This window comes from Aythya ferina (genome assembly GCF_964211825.1).
Source record: "Aythya ferina genome assembly, chromosome: 16".
Lineage (NCBI taxonomy): Eukaryota > Metazoa > Chordata > Aves > Anseriformes > Anatidae > Aythya > Aythya ferina.
The window spans coordinates 409,211-427,730 of record NC_140315.1 but is presented as its reverse complement, the minus strand read 5'-3'; the positions used below and the strand labels follow the sequence as shown (position 1 = coordinate 427,730).

The following is an 18,520-nucleotide window of genomic DNA, read 5'->3' as shown; positions in this document are numbered from 1 at the left end:
GGCGCCGGGGCAGGCGGGGCCGCCGCCCGACCGCGCACGCGCCGCCGCCGGCCGCCGGAGCGCGGGCCGCGCGTTGCGCAGGCGCGGTGCGGCGGGGCCGAGGCGCGGGGGGCGCGGCGCGCCTGCGCGGGGCCGCGTCCCGGCGGCGGCGCCTGCGCGGTGCCGAGGGCGGGGCGGCTCCGCGCCTGCGCAGCGGCGGCCCGCGGTCCCGGCGCAAGATGGCGGCGGCGGGGCGGGCGAGGCGGAGGTGGGGCGGCGGCGGCGAGCGCGGCGCTGCGCGGAGCCTGCAGGCCCCGGCCTCACGCCCAGGTGAGCGGCGCGGCCGCGGGGCCGGCGGGGGGCGGGGAGCGGCGGGGGGCGGCGCGGGGCGGGCGGGGCGGGCGGCGCGGGCCCGCGGCCGCCATCTTAGAGCGCGGCCGACGCCGCCCGGCCCGGCCCGGCCCCTCGCGGCCCCTCCGCTCCGCCCGGTGCGGGGCTCCCGCCGCTGCCGCCGCGCCTGCGCGCCCCGGCGGCCCCCGCCCCGCCCCCGCCCCCTAACGGCGCCCTCCCTCTCCCCGTCCCCGTTTCTGTCTCCGTCTCCGCAGCGGCCCCCGCGGGCCAGGCGCGGGACGCCCCGCTATGAGGATGCGGCCCCGAGGCGCCAGCGGCCAGCACGGAGCGACGGCCCCGCGTCCCGGCAGGCAGCCCGGCCCCGTAAGTACCGCCCGGCCTCTGGGGCGCCGCCCGGCCCCGCTCCTCCCGCCCGGCCCCTCAGCGCCTCCGGGGGGCGGCCCCGGGGCTGCGGCAGCGCCTCCTGCCCGGCGGACGCGGCCCCTCGGTGCCCGGTGCGCTCCCTGCCTCGGCCCCGGGCAGCCGGGCACGGGGCTCAGCGCTGGGGCAGGGAGCAGTGCCGGCGGGAGGCCTCAGTCCCTGTCCCCGCGGGGTGGCCTCGGAGCGGGGCTGAGGGAAGGAGCCACCGCGTCCCCGCTGCCTGCCGCCGCTCGCCTTTGTCTGCGCTGCTCCCGTCCTGCCTGAAGTGCTGCCCTGCTGGAGTGGATGCCAGTAACGGTCCTGCCCGCTGTACGGCTCTGCTCTGTGTCGTCTGCCGCCTGGCTGTGCTCTCTGGCCGTGCTGCTGCTCCTGGGCTGTAAGCTCTCAGGGCAGGGTCGGTGCCGTGCTGCGTGTGAAGCGCTGTGTGCCCCGCTGCGGGGTATAAAACCAATGCCGTAACCACCACAGAGTGATCGCCCAGTCCCTCTCGCTGCCTAAGACACAACGGTAGCTGCATAAAAGCAGAGCTCCTCCTGTCAGCATGCTGTCCCTTGGCTTTATTCCTTTTCCCAGAGCTTAAGGATGCTTGCATTTAATACTCATCAACGTTGATACAGTGATAAAGCTTCTTGTCCCCTTCCCCTCTTCTGCTTTATCCATAAATGGGAGAAGGCAAACCCAACGAGCCCTGTCTGTCAGCTCTTTTGAGCTATCAGTGGTAAAGAACCACTGGAAGTCGCTGCACATAGCGGGTGCTGTCCCGTCGGGGAAGATCTCGGTACCCAGCACTGTGTAATTCCTGCAGTACGTGCATGGCTCACACCAGGAGGTCTGGCCCCATCCGTACGGATCCGTTGTAACGTGCTGTCTGTGATGTGCGAGACACGGCGACGGCTGCGTGTGTCAGTAGGTTTTAAGGAGGAGGGGCTAAACACAGTTTAAAAAGTTTGAGACATGTGAAACACACAGCGGGGCTCACAACGTGCAGCCTGGGACCCCCGGTCTGCTGTGAGCTGTCCTGCGCCCAGTGCCTGGGACGTGGTCTGGGCCTTGTCTGGGGTGGCCGTGCTGCCTGGCAGCCAGCTGCAGGGTGCCTGCAGGGTCACGGCAGGGCCGGAGTTCAGGAGGAAGTGTCAGTAAACAAACGTTATGCAACGCCAGAGCTGAGGTGATTAAACGTGATGGGGCACGGTCTGTGCAGCAGGTGCTTTCCCCTGTGGACTTGGACGTTGTTATCTCCATAGTTCTGAGCAGAGGCTGCCACTCCAGGGTTCTGCGACACCCTGCACCTTGCCTTGCTTCCTGCTGAGGGAAGGATGGAGACATTGAGGAAGATGGAAACATCTTCCAAAGATCAAGTGTTCCTCAGCCCCGCCGTGCATCGCGCTGCTCTCACTGTCAGTGCTGTAGAGCCTGCCAGCTCCCTGCTGATTGCTGATCGTTGTCAGCTCCTGCTGTTCTGCGCTCCTGGAATGGCTGGGGGGTGGTTTCTGGACGGGATGGGGAGTAGGGATGGGTAAATTCGAAATAATTCAGTGCACAAAGCAGAACTTTTACTTAAGAGGTGAAATACAAGGAGGCCTCCTGCTGGTGCTGTTCCTCAGACCCGTTGGAAACACTTAATGCACGACTGTGCTCCTGCAGCCCTGACTGATGTGCAGGTGGCCTCCAAAGGCCGGGATAGAGCTGGGTAACAGCACGGAGCTAGCAGGTATTTGAAGCCTTGTTTTCCCCGTTTGTTGCCAGCGTGTTTGGGGTTGCCAGAGAGGAGCAGTCTGTAAGGACTGACTCAACAGTGCCGCTTCAGAAACTTCCCTGGGGGAAGAGGGGTGAATAAGAGAGGAGAAACCTGGCTGTTCTGCAGCTGGGAACATTAAATGATGATTGAGAGAAGCTTTACTGTTTCAACAGAGTTTATTTTGTATAGCTGTTGTTATGCAAATGAGAAAATAGCAAAGGCTAAAATAGCCTGGCTGAGGCCTGACAGTCTGGGGCTGGAACATAACGAGGAAAATAACTCAGGAGCTCCTCACTGCTGGCCTGTGGTTCTGTGAGCCACCACAGTCATCATTAGCGAAGCACTGGGGTTGTTTTGTATAGCAGAAGCTTTTTAATTAATATCTTTTGCTTAAATTACGTGCAGTTACGTGTGCGTAAATAGTGATTTTAACTGTCTACGAGGGTAACAGACCAGTATGGATAGCAGTGCTGGCATGGTGGAGGGCAGTAGATGTTCACAGAAGAGTATTTTATTTCTTAAGCATTCAGTGCTGCTGAATGGCATGAAATGCTGCACGTCTAGGAGAGCTCTAGCTGGAAAAGGGGCATTTTCAGTGCTGTCCATAAGAGCTCCCTGAGCATCCATGGCTCAGCATCCCGTACAGCCAGCTGTACCCAGTATAGCAGGTACTGCTCAGGGGTCAGTGCTGTTTGCACTGGTTCAAGTCGTGTTATCGTGAGAATGAACTTAGGCTGTTCCAGCTGAGTGGGCCAAGTGAATCTGGGCTCTTTCCTGCTGCAACGTGGACTTTTGGTGTATTTTTTCTAGTGTGGTTGCTGAGAAATGGCCAATGAGAATCACGGAAGCCCCGCGGAAGAAGCATCTCTAATGAGTCACTCACCTGGCACTTCCAACCAGAACCAGCCCAGCTCCCCCAAACCGATGCGACTGGTGCAGGACCTCCCAGGTACTGGCTCTGCTTCTGCGAAGACGGGCACGGAGTTCTGCAGGGCCTGGGTAACGGGAGGGAAGGTGGAAAGGGGCTGCCGAGAGCGTTAGGAATGGTGCCTGTTTTGGAGTGTGCTGTGACAGGGACGGGGACGTGAGGAGTGGGGCTGCTCCTCAGGACTGGGCTTCTCCTGACCCCTCCTGTCCTCTCAGATGAGCTGGTGCAGGCTGGCTGGGAGAAGTGCTGGAGCAAACGGGAGAATCGCCCTTACTACTTCAATCGCTTCACCAACCAGTCTCTGTGGGAAATGCCTGTTCTGGGACAGCATGATGTCATTGTAAGTAACCGCGTACCTCAAGAGGTTGTGCCGACACTGGGGTGTTGTGCTGGGATCTGAGATTACCTGGGTGGGAGGGGAGGGCCCTCTTTACCTTCAGAGCTCTTCTCCAAGTCCAGCATCTGGCTTGGTTCTGAGGGAACGTTCCTCATCCAGGTGCATGCTCTGATAGTGCTGTTGCAGGTGCAGTACACTGCTCAAAGAATGCTCAACCTGGGAGACTTGTGTGGTATTTTTCTCATCTAAGTCTTAAACTAAAAACCAAACCAAATAAACCATGCGGACAGAAGCATGGAAGGGAATTTTTCAGCTTTCTGCAGGTGCATTGGTATCCTTATTTCTGTCCACTTGGGAGCTGGTGGCAGTGAAAAGGGAAGTTAAGAAGTTTTATTGCCTTTGGTACTCTGCAGTGGCAGCTGGTGAACTAATAAGTGCTGTTGTTGTTTGGGCACTCTTAGTCAGACCCTCTGGGACTGAACGCGGCTCCTATGCCACTGGAAGGTGGAATGGTGGAGACCTCCCTGGACAGCAAGCAAAGGAAGAGGAGATTCTCTGAGGAGGTTGCCCCGAGCGGCAACAGTGTGAAAAAGCCCAAGGTGGGTCTGGTGTTGTGGGATGGATGCTTGAGGTTGCAGCTGTTGGTTTGAACTGTGCCAGATCAGGCCACTGTGGTATAACTCAAGCTGTAACAGTTTACGCTCCAGAATTACAGAGTTACAGAAGTGGAAGCAGACCCAGGTCCTGCTCATTTGCCATTTCTCTGACAGCCTGAGGTGGAGTGTGGGAGTTGAGAGATACCGCGTTTCTGTCATAACCTGCTAACTTGTATGTCCCTGTTAGCTCTGGCTAAGGGCAGGCAGAACGTGCCCTGGCAGTTCACTGCTGTTGTGCTTTAACCCGGCTAAACACCACACAGCCTCCCTCTCTGGGATGGGGGAGAGAAACGGGAAAGTGAAGCCTGTGAGTTGAGATAAAGACAGTTTATTAAGACAGGAAAATAAATATAACAATAATAATAACAATAATGATGATAATGGTACTACTACTAATAATGTGTACAAACAAGTGATGCCCAATGCAATTGCTCACCACCCGCTGACCGATGCCCAGCCTAACCCCGAGCGGTCCGGCCCCACACCCTGGCTAGCTCCCCCCTATATATTGTTCAGCATGACCCCAGATGGGATGGAATACCCCTTTGGGCAGTTGGGGTCAGCTGTACTGGGTCTGTCCCCTCCCAGCTCCTGCTGCACCCCCGGCTTGCCCTCTGGCAGGACAGAGCAAGAAGCTGAGACGTCCTTGGCTTGGTATAAGCACTGCTCTGCAACAATTAAAACATCGGGGTGTTATCAGCACTCTTCTCATCCTAAGCCAAAACACAGCATTCTACCAGCTACTAGGAAGAAAATTAACTCTGTCCTAACTGAAGCCAGGACAACTGGGTATCCTGAGAGGTGTTGTTGGGTATGCTGGGACGCTTCCCTTTTACCTTTCTCTGTGGGGCAGTAATTCATCTTCTACATGCCCAGGTGGATGTTCCGGGGAACCCAGCCGCTCAGCCAGTCCCCATCTCTCCCAGTATTCCAGGAACCTCTGTTTTGAAGGCATGGTGTGTTTCACCTGAAGATAAACAGCAGGCGGCTCTTTTACGACCAACTGAGTGAGTTGTGTCCATTTGTCTTCTGTTCTTTTCTTGGTAGTAGGCTAGAGACGGCTGATTTTCTAAATGCCTTTGAAGAAGAACCTGAGGGACGTGACAAGTCTCCCGTGTCTTTGCAAGGAGTCTTGATAGTTTGATTTCCTGGTTGGTAAAACAGCCCCAGGAAGCATCTTTAGAAGCAATATTTGATAATTAGCCAGTGATCTGACCATCAGGTTGACATTTTTTTCTGCCATAGAGTATACTGGGACCTGGATATTCAGACAAATGCAGTGATTAAGCAGAGGGCACCGTCTGAAGTGCTCTCTCCACACCCCGAGGTGGAGCTGCTTCGTTCCCAGCTCATTCTCAAGCTGCGGCAACACTATCGTGAGCTCTGCCAGCAGCGAGAAGGTAAGTTCCTGCTGTGCTCCCCTTATTTGTCTTCTCAGTCCTGCGGTACCTTGGTGTTCTTCTGTCTGGTTCACATCTGTCTCTTTCCTGTGGTCTCCTCTTTTTGTGATGGTTACATTCTCTTTGATGTTGTTTTAAGGTTGTAAACTCATTAAGTTGACCTCCAGTGTTGATTCTTGTCAGAGCTTCTGGGCATCTCTTCATCATATTGATTTGACCCTTTTTCTATGCTTCTCCAGGGATTGACCCCCCAAGGGAGTCTTTTAACCGCTGGATGTTGGAGAGGAAGGTGGTTGATAAAGGGACAGACCCTCTTTTACCGAGTGACTGCGAGCCAGTAGTGTCGCCTTCCATGTTCAGAGAAATCATGAATGACATTCCCATCAGGTACTGATGAAAGACGGGACAACTTTCTGGGTTGTTCTTTTCTTGGGCTAGTCCAGTGATTTACCTGCTGCGGATTTCTGCTTTCATATTTCGCTTTCACTGACGAAGTGGTTAAGGTGCTGTTTATATAAAGTTTGGGAACTGGATCGGGCCTTCATGGCAGCCGTGAAACTGATGCGTGTGAATTTATACTTGCCTCAGGCTATCCAGAATCAAGTTCCGGGAGGAAGCCAAGAGACTGCTCTTCAAGTATGCTGAGGCTGCAAAAAGGCTTATTGAATCCAGGTGGGAGTTCCTCTCGCAGTGCTGTCACTTTCAGAAATGGGAAAAAGTTTATAGGAACTTCTAGGAGGAGCTACAGTGTCCCGCCTTATTCTGGATAGGTCATTATCTTACAGAGGAAAAGCAAGGTTAAGAACACATGGAAGAAAAACGGTGGTGGTGGAGGCATCTTTTGCTAGTGATGTTGTCATGAAATCAAACATGGGGAAGCTGTGAATGTATGCAGAGATGAGCCAGAAGCTGTGTGACACTAAATACAGAATGCCTTCTGTCGTTTATTCCTGAGATAATACAAGAGTGCTTGGGCCCCTACTGATAGTAAAGAGAAACAAACTTAGAATGGTATTTTATTACACCACGTATAATTTTTCTGAAGAGGCCTGCCACAGGACAGAATTGAGGAAGATAGCCGGTGGGAAAAACCAAAGCTTGTTAACAGGGCAGTTTCATTGGAATCACAAGCTCCTAACAGTGGCTGCATTTGGAAATGAGAGGCAAGATGAAAACGGGCCATTTCTCTCGCAGATAAATCCTTTATCTGCCTTTCCCGTCGCAGAGGACAGCAGGCAGCTAGCTGCACTGTGTTCTGGCAGGAGCTGGCACTCCGTAGTCAGATGGCTGGGAGCACTTCCATGGGAGGGGAGCGACAGGCGAGGGACGCGTCAGCAGCTGTGTTCCCCACTGATGGATCACTGTGGTAGTATGGATATATCGCAGGGCCCCTCTGGGTTAAATGGCACTTGTCTGTTTTGTGCAGGAGCGCATCACCAGACAGCAGGAAGGTGGTGAAATGGAACGTGGAGGACACCTTCAGCTGGCTGCGACGGGACCATTCTGCTTCGAAGGAGGATTACATGGTCAGTATCCCCCCGGTGCAGCTGAGCGCAGTGAGCCGAGGGACAGATGGGGTGGTCAGGGCCAGGCAAAGGAGCTTGAGAAGGCTGCGACTGCCTTCCTCTGGTCTGTGACGAGGAAGTGGCACAGGCACGGTCATTCTGCATAGCTCCGGAGGGTGAGGAGGTGCCTTGAGCAAGGGGCTCTTCTGGTTATGCAGGACCGCCTGGAGCACTTACGCAAGCAGTGTGGGCCCCACGTGTCTGCTGCAGCAAAGGACTCTGTTGAAGGCATCTGCAGTAAGATTTACTACATATCCCTCGAATACGTCAAGCGCATCCGGGAGAAGCATCTTGCCATCCTCAAAGAGAACAATATATCTGGTACACAGTAAACCTTTTTCCTACTCCTTGGTCCTTGCTTCCTTCATCGCCACCATTCTTTAACCCTCCCTTTTGCCTTTGAGCCTTAGCTCTCCTCAGACACGCTCCTTCCAGACCCCAGTGTCTTTCTTTTGCCGCTTGTTCTTGCTGCCTGTCTTCCCACCTGATTGTGATTCCCTCCAGCTGGTATTTTCCGTGAGCTCTTTTTTTTTCTGCCAAAGCTGAGGCTAAGTTGCTGTCCAAAATAGTTAACCACAAGGTGGCAGAAAGGCTCCTTTGCCTCCTGCACTTGACAGCCTGGGAATGTTTACTGTTTTTAGAACGAGTTTGGGGCAAACTGAAATAACAATAACGACAAGGAAATTGTCTTACTCATCCAGAACGTGCCTTACGATGCTGGCATGGTTGTGTACAGTCTACAGGTCTCCTGTGTTACAGATGGAGAAATACTGTGACATGGATCCTCTCCATGCTCCAGCAGCGTGTGATAGGATTAATTTGGGGAATCAGCTCTGATCTTAGGTGGCTGCCTGCATGCTGTGTGTGAGGGGCCACTGCTGCGTTTTGGGGGGGGACTCTGCTCTTTTAGCCTTACTCCTGTCACTACATGTTTTGAGGTGGAAGGAAGATCTGTTCCAGATGTCCTTGGATTCTAACGGACTGCCTTGATCTTTATTCTCCGTAGCTGAGATAGAAGCTCCTGAAGTCCAGGACAGGCTTGTGTACTGTTACCCAGTGCGACTGGCCATCCCCTCCCCTCCACTCCCCAGTGTGGAAATGCACATGGAAAACAATGTGGCGTGTGTGCGGTACAAGGGGGAAATGGTGAAAGTGAGCCGCAACTACTTCAGCAAGCTGGTAAGGGCTGGCTGCAGGCCTGCGTGACTCGTTGCAAAGCGCTCTTTGGTGAGAGCTGCTGTTTCTCCTTTTGCTCTGAGCGGAGGGACTGTGCAGCAGGGCAGAGCGCTGACCTGGGGGAGGCTGCCTGATACTGCCCGAGTAGTAGCAGGCATGAGCACAGCTTCCTTCTCCTTCGTCAGGGGCAGCCTTCTGCTGGCAGCACTTAAAAGGCGCTGTGTGTGTGCTTGGGGTGCGTGCTGTGTAGCAAGAATGGTTGTACTCACAACAAGGCTGCCCTTGCTGATGTGTTGCATTCCTGCATGCTAGCAAATAGCTGGTGGTTCGTTCACACGGTAAAAGCAGATGTGCTGAAAAACCTTTGTGCAGAGCCCCACCTGCTCCTCTGTACGTCACCGTCTCTCATGCCATGACGTGTCTGTGTGCTGGCTGTCCGACCTTCGTGGGTGCTGCTGGTTTTTAACGGCTGGGCTTTCTCTTCCAGTGGCTTCTCTATCGGTACAGTTGCATTGATGACTCTGGCTTTGAAAAGTTTCTGCCCAGGGTTTGGTGCCTTCTCCGTCGATACCAGGTACTGTCTCATCACAGTTGTGTGTCAAAAAGCCCTAGTAATAGTGGGGACTTGGCTGTCATTATTCTGGGAGGTCCACAACTCTGGGAGCCTGGTGCAAAACGGCTCCCGTGGGGGCTGTTGTCTGCCCCCATTGTTTTGAGGTAGGAGTGTAGCCTGGGGAGCAGTTGTGATCTTGAGGGGAGACCTTGGTGGGGATGAAGATAAATGGTTACAAAAAACCTTCAGTAGTTCGTGGCATCGCCGTGAGGGCTAACTGAAGGTTCGTGGGGAGTCTAAAAACTGACAGTTGCTTTGTGGGGCCTGAGGTAGTGAAAGTATCTAAAGAGCGTTCTTGGGTACATGCAGGGGACCTGCACGAATTTGAGAAAGGATGAGGAGGCCCTGCATACCTAGAGGAGTGGGTGCATGGACATGTGGCCCTTGGTCTGTGTTCAGTGAAGGGAACAGAAGGCACAGCGAGTGCAGGCACTTCTCACCGGGATTTGCTCTCCTCAGATGATGTTTGGTGTGGGTCTGTATGAAGGAACTGGCCTGCAGGGGGCACTGCCCGTGCACGTCTTTGAAGCCCTCCACAAGCTCTTTGGAGTGAGTTTTGAATGCTTTGCCTCGCCTCTGAATTGCTATTTTAAACAGTACTGTTCGGCCTTCTTGGATACAGACGGGTATTTTGGATCCAGGGGGTGAGTCTTACGTTCCAGTGCCCTTTGCTGTGTGCCTGTGTGGGTGTGTGTGCGGTGCGATGGCTCCGGGCAGGGCTGACAGCTCTGGGAGCTCAGGGCTGTAGCAGGCTGGGTGGTGCCTGTGCAGAAAGCTGTGTGCTCTGGGCCTAGATTGTCCGTGGGGCAGCCAGGAGTGTGCCGCTGGTCTGGTTGGAGGTGTCCGGTCCCCACACGGTGCACTTTGTGAGCCTGTCGGCGCGTGCCCTTATTCTGGTGAAAGGGAGAACTGAGCCCAAAGCAATCAGCTTGAATCAGCAGTCAGCACTCAGCAGCTGCAGCTGGGATATGTCCCCAGTGACAGTTCTGTTATTCACAAGTGGCAGGCCTCATGCTGCTGGGAATTCAGGCCTTCCGAGAGTATGAGTGTCCTTTCTGATTACATGGCTGCTTTTTAAGGTATGAAAGTTAGAATTCTAGCCTCTCTGATAGGGATCTTTGCCTTTTCCCTCTAGCCCGTGCCTGGATTTCTTCCCTATAAGTGGGTCTTTTGAGGCAAATCCTCCATTCTGCGAGGAGCTGATGGATGCCATGGTCTCTCACTTTGAGGTATGTTCGCTCACCCATGTTGTTCTGAACGGAGCTGTGCAGTCGTCCTCTGCTCCCCGCTGCTCTTGTACCCTCATGACAGGGCTGTTACTCGGAAGGCAGAGGATTGTGACTGCTGCTGCACTGCTCTGGAAGCAGAAATGTTGCTTTCTTGTAGAAGTCATTAGGCTTGTCACTGCTTAACTGGGGTTTTGTTTTCTTGTTGGACTAGAAACTGCTGGAGAGTTCCAGTGAGCCCCTCTCCTTCATTGTCTTCATCCCTGAGTGGAGGGACCCTCCTACACCAGCCCTGACCCGCATGGAGCAGAGCAAGTTCAAGCGGCACCAGCTCATCCTGTCAGCCTTCGATCACGAGTACCGCAGCGGCTCTCAGCACGTCTGCAAAAAGTAGGCTTTCCTCTGGGGTCCTTCTGGGGATGCGTTTCTGATGAGCAGCCTCTTAGGAGAGCCGTGTGACAGAAACATCCTAGCCCAAGTGGAAATCAGTGCAAAGTAGGGAAGAGGCAAGGAAAAATGCAATGCGTAATCATCCTGGATTTTAAAGAGAGGAGTTGTGGAATCCAGAGTGTTGTGGATTTTTGCACACATTTAATGACTGCTGAGGTATTTCACTAACTAAAAAACTCGTGAGTGAGGTATTCCTTCGGTCCAGCCTGAACGGTTCATCCCATCTGGTGCTGTGGTGATCACCTGTGTCCCTCCAGCTCTCCACTCTGGTGAGCCACAGCTGAGGAGTCTTTCCTGGGCTACCACATGCTGTAGTGCCTCGGTCATTCAGCACCACTCCGAAGGAAGCAGAGGGAGCAGTCAGGATCTCGGCCCTCAGTGGGGCAAGTGGCCCCTGGTCTGCTGCTTAAGCAACAAGTTCAAGGCACGGCTGGTTTAAGCAACGAGTACTTGAATGCTGAGTTTTCTGTATCTGGTCAGGGTTGCTGTGAGATGCATTCTCTCACTGAGTATTTTAGGGACAGCAGTGCCCTGCTGCACCTGCTGGCCAGGGAGCTGCTTGGCTCAGTGCTTCTCTGAAACACAGCGAGCCTCTGCCTTCATTCAGTCTGCTTCCTAACTTCTCATAACAATGAAGGACAGGGGGAGGAAAAGTCATCCTAAAAACGACACGCAGGAAGAGGAGAGGCAGGTGCCAGGAAAGGTGTTCCCCTTAGTTGCGTGCCTTCTTGGTGGGCCAGGGGGAGGTGCTGAGCGCCTCTTGTCTTTCCTCACAGGGAGGAGATGTACTACAAGGCCGTGCACAACACCGCCGTCCTCTTCCTGCAGAACAGCGCAGGCTTTGCCAAGTGGGAGCCCACGCCGGAGCGGCTGCAGGAGCTCGTTGCGGCCTACAAGCACTCGGGCCGCACCCTCAGCTCCTCGTCCTCGTCGTCCTCGTCCTCCTGCGACAAGGAGCGGGAGCTGGGCCGCGAGCAGAGCGGCAGCCGGGAGCCGAATGCCAACTGAGGTGCAGAGGTGAGAGGCAGCAGGGGAGGCGCCGGCGGCCCCGAGGAGGCTCGCCGGGGCAGGCGGAGAGACTGCTGGCTGCGCAGCACCGGCCCGGGGGACTCTTGCCCGGCGGCTCCACGGCACCGCCTTGCCCTGCGAACTGCACGCTGCCCGCGCCCGGCAGCGCCACGGAGCCCCCGGCCGGGAGAGGAGCTGGGCTGCAGCCACGCCGCAGGGCGAGGGAGCCACGCGTGGGCGGCAGGACGAGCACCCGAGCACGGAGGGAAGGAAGGAGGGAAGGAAGGAGGGAAGGAAGGAAGGAAGGAAGGAAGGAAGGAAGGAAGGAAGGAAGGAAGGGGCAGCAGGAGGCCGGCCAGAGGGATGGCCGGAGGGCCGGCCGTGGCTGGCGCGTGGCGCCGCGCCCGGAGGGGCCCCGGCGCCGGCAGGAGGAGCGCGGGCAGAGCGCGGGGGCTCCCGCGGCCGGACTGGCCCCAGCGCAGCTCCGTGTCCATAGTGTAAATAGTTGTGTGCGTGGCGCCCGTGCTCCTGGCAGGGCTGCTCCCATCGCCCCCGCGTTTCTTTTCCACGTGTGTGAGTCCCGTGTTCGCCGCCGCTGTGTTACCGTGTAGGAGAGGAGCGGAGGAGAGGAGTTCTTTGGTGTGTAAAGACGTCTTTGCAGCTGTTTTGTAGTCGTTGTGGTTTTTATGCGGAGCCTCCGGGCTGTATTTAACCTCCTTGGGTTTTGTTTTGTAAGGATTAATTTAACACCGCTAACCATTTTATTACTTTTATCGAGAAGAGCAAAGTCTATTTTTGATTTCCGTTTCCTAGTTCTTAGGAACATTAAAACCAGCATACAGCTCTGCCCCGTGTCCGTGACTTTCCTCGTCTGTGGTCAGCCCCTGCCCTTGCCTCAGTCTCTCTCCGGTTGAATAATGGAAAAATGTTTTGGGTTCTTTTTTTTTTGCAGAACTCATCCTTTGAATCTCCCTGCCAAATTGATACAATTACAGAATTACAGTACACTAGAAAAATACTGGAAAATGGGTAAGACCCAGAACATTAAGTGTTAGAAGGTACTCTGAGTAACAAGACACGGTTGCTGGTCATGAAAATATGGGCAGCTTTGTCCAAATATTCAGACAACAAATGCCACAATGAGGGGAGGACTACGCTGGGTGTCGTGATGGCTCAGAAAGTCCGTAACGGAGATCAGCTCCAGATCCCACACAGCAGAAGGGAGGCAGGTTTTCAAGGACTTGGAAGAACCAAGATGCCATCTTCTCATACCTTTGTCCACCTGGAGGAACGGCAGCGGGACCTGTGCGGTGTAGAGAAGCCTTAGGCCTTGGAGAAGGGGACTGATGGCACGGAGAAGAGGAGAGGCTCTGCCAAAGGCCTGAGTAAAAGCAGCTTCAGGCCACAGTGGCCTGAGGTGGGGGGGGGCAGGGGGAGGTGGCAGAAGCAGAGGGAGGTGGTGCCAGATGAAGACAGCTTTAAAAATTGTTCTCGCCTGAGCCAGCGAGCTGATGGAGACACATCATAAATACCCGGCCAGAGACGAGCAGCTCTTCAGGAGAGATCACCGTCATCAGCCGTTCTCACTGCTGCTCATGAGATCTGGTGGAAAGGGGCCTCTCGAGGTTTGCTCTGCAGCCATCCCACGTGGGTTCACCACCAGCACTGGGTCAGGTGCTGTGGTTCCAGCAGGCTGCTGAAAGCACCCGAGGACAGAGGTGGCGCAGCCTCTGGGTGACCTGGTCGGGGCTGCCCTTGGGTGATTTTTCTTTCCTCGGGGCCAGCCTGAGTCTCCTAGAAGTCTGCCTGTTACCCTCTTGATTCATTGTCTGCCACTGTGAAGGGTTTGGCTTTGCCTTTTCGGTATCAGCCCTCCAAGAGCCCAGCAGCTGTTCATTTCCCTCGGCCTCCTCAGCAGGCAGAAGGAGCCTGGTTCGATCAGGAGAAATTCAGGCAGAGCCTGGGGGCTCCTGCGGCCAGGCTGGCCCCGGCAGCTCAAGGCAGTGGCGGTTCTGACCCAGCTGTTCTGGGGCTTGGGAGTTTCACAGCTTTACACCTGGAGGCTCTACGTTTGTGCAGGCTGTAAGCATCCTCCCTGCGTGGGTTTGGGCTCCCAGAGGACAATGGCACTGGGGTGAGCTGTCTCTGCCTGGCAGTGGTGTAGCCCTGAACCCTTGGCACTGCCTTCTCCCGTGTAGGCCTCCGCATGGGTCAAACAGCACACGGTTTGTTAAAGCCAAGATGAGGCAGTGCCACAAACGTGGGGTCTGCACCGTGCCCGTGTCCCTCCAGTTGGCAGCAGCAGCGTGCTCGGGACCAGTGCTGCTGAGGCAGCCCCGGGCTGGCCCTGCACTCACCGCTCAGCTCAGCCCTGGCGTCCTCAGGGCTCACCAGGGCCCCTCCAGCTGAGCTCGCTGACCTCCTGCAATGCTGCTCAGGGGCAGTTGGGAACTCCAGCCCAGAAGGAAGCGGCTTGTGGAGCATTTTCCCCTTCCACTCACTGTATTGCCCCAAGGCGAGCTGTTCCTGCTGTGCAGGTGAGCAGCGACACACATTGGTGCTGGGAAGTGTCAGCGGCTTCTTCATCTATGTCAGCAGTGCAGAACGAGGAGTCGTTTGTCTTTCTGCCGCAGGTGGTGCCCAATTACATCAGTAAGTATTTCATTGCAAGCGACTTGTGGCCATGGCACCTCACCTTGTGTGGCTTCCTCCAGAATACCTCGTTCACCCTGACAGCAGAAAACGTGGTTTGGAATGGAGCATCAGGGCTGAGCACTGCTGCTGGCCCCATGGGCTCTGTCTCCTGACCTTTTCCTTCAGCCCCGCGAGCCCTCCCTGTGCACCTCTGGCCTCCTGCAGCTGCCTGGGGGCAGCCGGGCTGCAGGGAGCCTGCGGGGTGCTGGGGGGGAGCCCCCAGCTGCAGGGCCGAGGACGAGCAGCGGGTTGTGGGGCTGACCCCGTCCCGTGGGGCAGCAGCACCAGCTGGGCTGGGCCCCCCGAGCAGCCCTGGTGCCAGGAGGGGGCCCCTTTCCCACCGGGGCAGTCCTGCAGCGCCTGCCACTGCCCAGCACCCGGCGGGCCTGCGGCAAGGGCACAGAGAGCAGGAGCCCAGGGCTGGGCAGAGCCAGGGCTGTGCCCGCAGCTGAGCGGGAGCTGTGGTGACGGGGGCCAGGCCCCAGCTGGGAAGGGGCAGGAGGCTGGAGCAGGACCGGGGAGGCTGAGCTGGGGCTGGTCCTGTTCTCCTGAACCAAGATCTTTCAAACTGAGCCAGACTTTGGCCCCTTGAACTGAACCTGCCCTCGCTAAGCGCTGCCTCCCAGCCCCGTGCACTGCTCCCAGCAGTTTGTGGCGAGCAGAGCTGGCGATCCAGCACCGCAGCGTGGGCGGTGATTCCCCGGGCAGCTCCCAGGAGCACGATGGAAAGGCAGAGCCTTGCGTGGAGAAAATAAAAGATTTTTCTCTCTAACCAGCCTGGACGGGCCAGCCTGTGCACTGAGGAGGCTGAGAGTAACCACAGCGTGACCGTGACACTGAAGAGGCCGGAGCCTCCCGTGGAGCCTGGGCTCGTTCCTGGCTTGTTCCCAGCTCACCCCTTGCTGGGTGCTGCAGCCAGTGCCCGGTGTGGCCGCTGCCCGGTGTGGCCGGTGGCCGTCCCCTCCTGGCTGCCGGCGCGGTGCCCGAGGCCACTTCGCTCCCCAGGGCTGAGCGGGGGCGGCTCAGGGGACCCCCCATAGCAGCAGCTCTCCTACAGGCAGGGGGCCGAGGGTCCCAGGGGCAGCCCCGGCGGGGAAGGAGCCGCAGGGTGCCAGCAGCTGCACGCACCATTCCCCATCCTGCTGAGGCCCTGGGGGGCTCGGGGACCCCCCAGCCCGGGGGGGGGGGCTCAGCACCAGCCCAGCGCCGGCCCCACCGAGCATCCTCCTCCCGCTGCTTGTTGCCAGGCCAACGCTGCGGAGGATGCGGGGGGTGCTGGCGGTCCCTGCGCCGCGGCCGCCTCCGCAGCGTGCCGGGCAGCGCGCCCCTCGCCTCTCCATGGGGTGTGTGCCACCGGCACCCGGCACCCGGCTGCATCCCCCCTGGGAGCACAGGACGCAGGTAGGGGAAGGCGCCAGAGCCTCCCGGGGGAGGTGGGGGGCTGAGGGGCAGGGGTCCCTGCACAGCGTCTGCGGCCAGCCCTGCCCGGGGATGGGGGGGACCTGTGGGGGAGGGGAGGGCTGAGCTGCGCTGAGGATCCCGAACCCCACCCTGCGCTGCGGAGGGGCTCCAGAGGCAGCTCCCAGCCCCTGGCAAAGACCCTTCCTCCCTTCCTCCCCGTCTGGACGCGGGGGCTGCAGAGGGGCCGAGCCCCCGCGCAGGCGGCACCAGCCGTGGGGAGAGCAGGGACGAGCTGGCCCCGGGCAGGGGCTGCCGCTGGTGCCCTCGGCTGCAGACCCCAGGGGCTGAGCTGCCCCCGCCTGTGGGTGCGGCAGGGCCTGGGGACCCGCCTCGGCGTGCAGCTCACGGGGCTCCCCTGTCCCCACAGCCCCCGTCCGGCCCCCCGGCGCCATGACCCACGTGGACGGCACGCGGGGCAGCTCCCAGCCGCCGGCGCTGGCGGCCCACGAGCCCGAGTGCCAGATCTGCTACAGCCGCTACGACGCCCGCGCCCGCAGACCCAAGCTGCTCCGCTGCGGCCACCGCCTCTGTGCCAGGTGCCTGCGCAAGATGGTGGCGCTGGGGGACGCGTCGCCCCGCCGGCTCTGCTGCCCCTTCTGCCGTCGGCACAGCCCGGTGCCCGGCGGGGACGCGCAGTGGCTGCAGGACGACAGCGAGGGGCTGGCGAGCCGTGAGCGGGCCCAGAAGCGGGGCCCCCCCGCGACGCCCGAGGTCCTGCTCTGCCCCAGCGTGCTGGAGCCCCTGGCGGAGCCCTCGCCCAGCTCCGACTGCCTGGTGGTCACCATCCTGGAGGTGCCCGAGGACGTGGTGCCGCCCGAGGGGCTGGGGGGGCTGGACGTGGTCCAGCTCTACGGCCCCAGCAGCCCGGTCACGCTGCCCAGCCGCGGCCCCGCGCCCAAGGCCCGCTCGTGGACGTGGCGAGCGGCCCCGCGCTGCCTGCTGGGCACGCTCTGCCTCCTCTACTGCAGCTCCCTGCCCTTCGGCATCTACCTCCTGCTCACCGAGCACCACAGCCTGGGCGCCGCGCTGGTCAGCCTCCTGCCCGCCTCCCTCCTCCTCTGCATCTCCTACAGCCTCTGCCAGTGCCTGTGCCGCGAGGTTTTTGCCTTCCCCTCGTCCTGACCCTGCGGGGCCGGGCCCCGTGGCCGGGCCAAGGCGGCTCAGGGCATCTTGGGGCATCGTCCCTCAGCACGGGCGCTGCCGCCCCGCAGCTGCCAAGAGCTGGGTGCTGAGCCCGAGCGAGGAGCTGAGCCTGGCCCCAGCGGGAGAGGCCGTGTGCCTGCCGTCTCCCTGTGCAGGGAGGAGATGTACTACAAGGCCGTGCACAACACCGCCGTCCTCTTCCTGCAGAACAGCGCAGGCTTTGCCAAGTGGGAGCCCACGCCGGAGCGGCTGCAGGAGCTCGTTGTGGCCTACAAGCACTCGGGCCGCACCCTCAGCTCCTCGTCCTCGTCGTCCTCGTCCTCCTGCGACAAGGAGCGGGAGCTGGGCCGCGAGCAGAGCGGCAGCCGGGAGCCGAATGCCAACTGAGGTGCAGAGGTGAGAGGCAGCAGGGGAGGCGCCGGCGGCCCCGAGGAGGCTCGCCGGGGCAGGCGGAGAGACTGCTGGCTGCGCAGCACCGGCCCGGGGGACTCTTGCCCGGCGGCTCCACGGCACCGCCTTGCCCTGCGAACTGCACGCTGCCCGCGCCCGGCAGCGCCACGGAGCCCCCGGCCGGGAGAGGAGCTGGGCTGCAGCCACGCCGCAGGGCGAGGGAGCCACGCGTGGGCGGCAGGACGAGCGCCCGAGCACGGAGGGAAGGAAGGAGGGAAGGAAGGAAGGAGGGAAGGAAGGAAGGGGCAGCAGGAGGCCGGCCGGAGGGATGGCCGGAGGGCCGGCCGTGGCTGGCGCGTGGCGCCGCGCCCGGAGGGGCCCCGGCGCCGGCAGGAGGAGCGCGGGCAGAGCGCGGGGGCTCCCGCGGCCGGACTGGCCCCAGCGCAGCTCCGTGTCCATAGTGTAAATAGTTGTGTGCGTGGCGCCCGTGCTCCTGGCAGGGCTGCTCCCATCGCCCCCGCGTTTCTTTTCCACGTGTGTGAGTCCCGTGTTCGCCGCCGCTGTGTTACCGTGTAGGAGAGGAGCGGAGGAGAGGAGTTCTTTGGTGTGTAAAGACGTCTTTGCAGCTGTTTTGTAGTCGTTGTGGTTTTTATGCGGAGCCTCCGGGCTGTATTTAACCTCCTTGGGTTTTGTTTTGTAAGGATTAATTTAACACCGCTAACCATTTTATTACTTTTATCGAGAAGAGCAAAGTCTATTTTTGATTTCCGTTTCCCAGTCATTAGGAACAGTGAGAGCCAGCACACAGCCCTGCCCCGTGCCTTTCCAGGGCCTGCACTCCCCTCTCCCATCTCCCCTCCCCAGCCAGTCCCCCCCCAGCCCCACCTGGCCCCCCTAGAGCTGCCCCCAGCTGCCATGGAGCAGGGCCCCGGGCAGCCCCGCGGGGTGAGGCTGTCCCAGTGCACAACGGGGCTGCGCTCACCGC

At 58.8% G+C, this 18,520-nt stretch overlaps 1 protein-coding gene and 1 pseudogene across 3 annotated transcripts; both read left to right on the top strand.

Moving 5' to 3' along the window:
* The first annotated feature begins 156 nt into the window (after positions 1–156).
* On the top strand, positions 157–15,313 carry PCIF1 (phosphorylated CTD interacting factor 1). Of its 2 annotated transcripts, XM_084538099.1 has the most exons (18): positions 157–309; positions 585–693; positions 3,299–3,437; positions 3,632–3,756; positions 4,215–4,352; positions 5,286–5,416; positions 5,655–5,809; positions 6,049–6,196; positions 6,398–6,481; positions 7,236–7,335; positions 7,533–7,695; positions 8,381–8,553; positions 9,038–9,124; positions 9,623–9,807; positions 10,299–10,392; positions 10,604–10,779; positions 11,616–11,856; positions 12,800–15,313. In XM_084538099.1, exons 3-17 carry the CDS (start codon positions 3,314–3,316, stop codon positions 11,845–11,847), a joined length of 2,115 nt encoding a protein of 704 aa, XP_084394225.1. In that variant the 5' UTR covers positions 157–309; positions 585–693; positions 3,299–3,313; the 3' UTR covers positions 11,848–11,856; positions 12,800–15,313. The 2 variants fall into 2 exon arrangements, with proteins under 2 accessions (XP_084394225.1, XP_084394224.1); XM_084538098.1 differs by lacking the exon at positions 12,800–15,313 and having other exon boundaries at positions 11,616–12,694.
* A 529-nt stretch (positions 15,314–15,842) lies between these two features.
* On the top strand, positions 15,843–18,164 carry LOC311445722 (E3 ubiquitin-protein ligase RNF182 pseudogene; annotated as a pseudogene). Its single transcript, XR_014698954.1, has 2 exons — positions 15,843–15,942; positions 16,370–18,164. The product of XR_014698954.1 is annotated as an E3 ubiquitin-protein ligase RNF182 pseudogene (transcript).
* Positions 18,165–18,520: the final 356 nt, after the last annotated feature.

Coding starts and splice junctions, on each gene's coding strand:
- PCIF1 (XM_084538099.1), top strand. CDS start 3,314: ATGGCCAATGAGAATCACGGAAGCCCCGCGGAAGAAGCATCTCTAATG. Junction 5,417..5,654: donor GCTCTTTTACGACCAACTGA/GTGAGTTGTGTC, acceptor TTTCTGCCATAG/AGTATACTGGGACCTGGATA. Junction 9,125..9,622: donor GCCTTCTCCGTCGATACCAG/GTACTGTCTCAT, acceptor TGCTCTCCTCAG/ATGATGTTTGGTGTGGGTCT.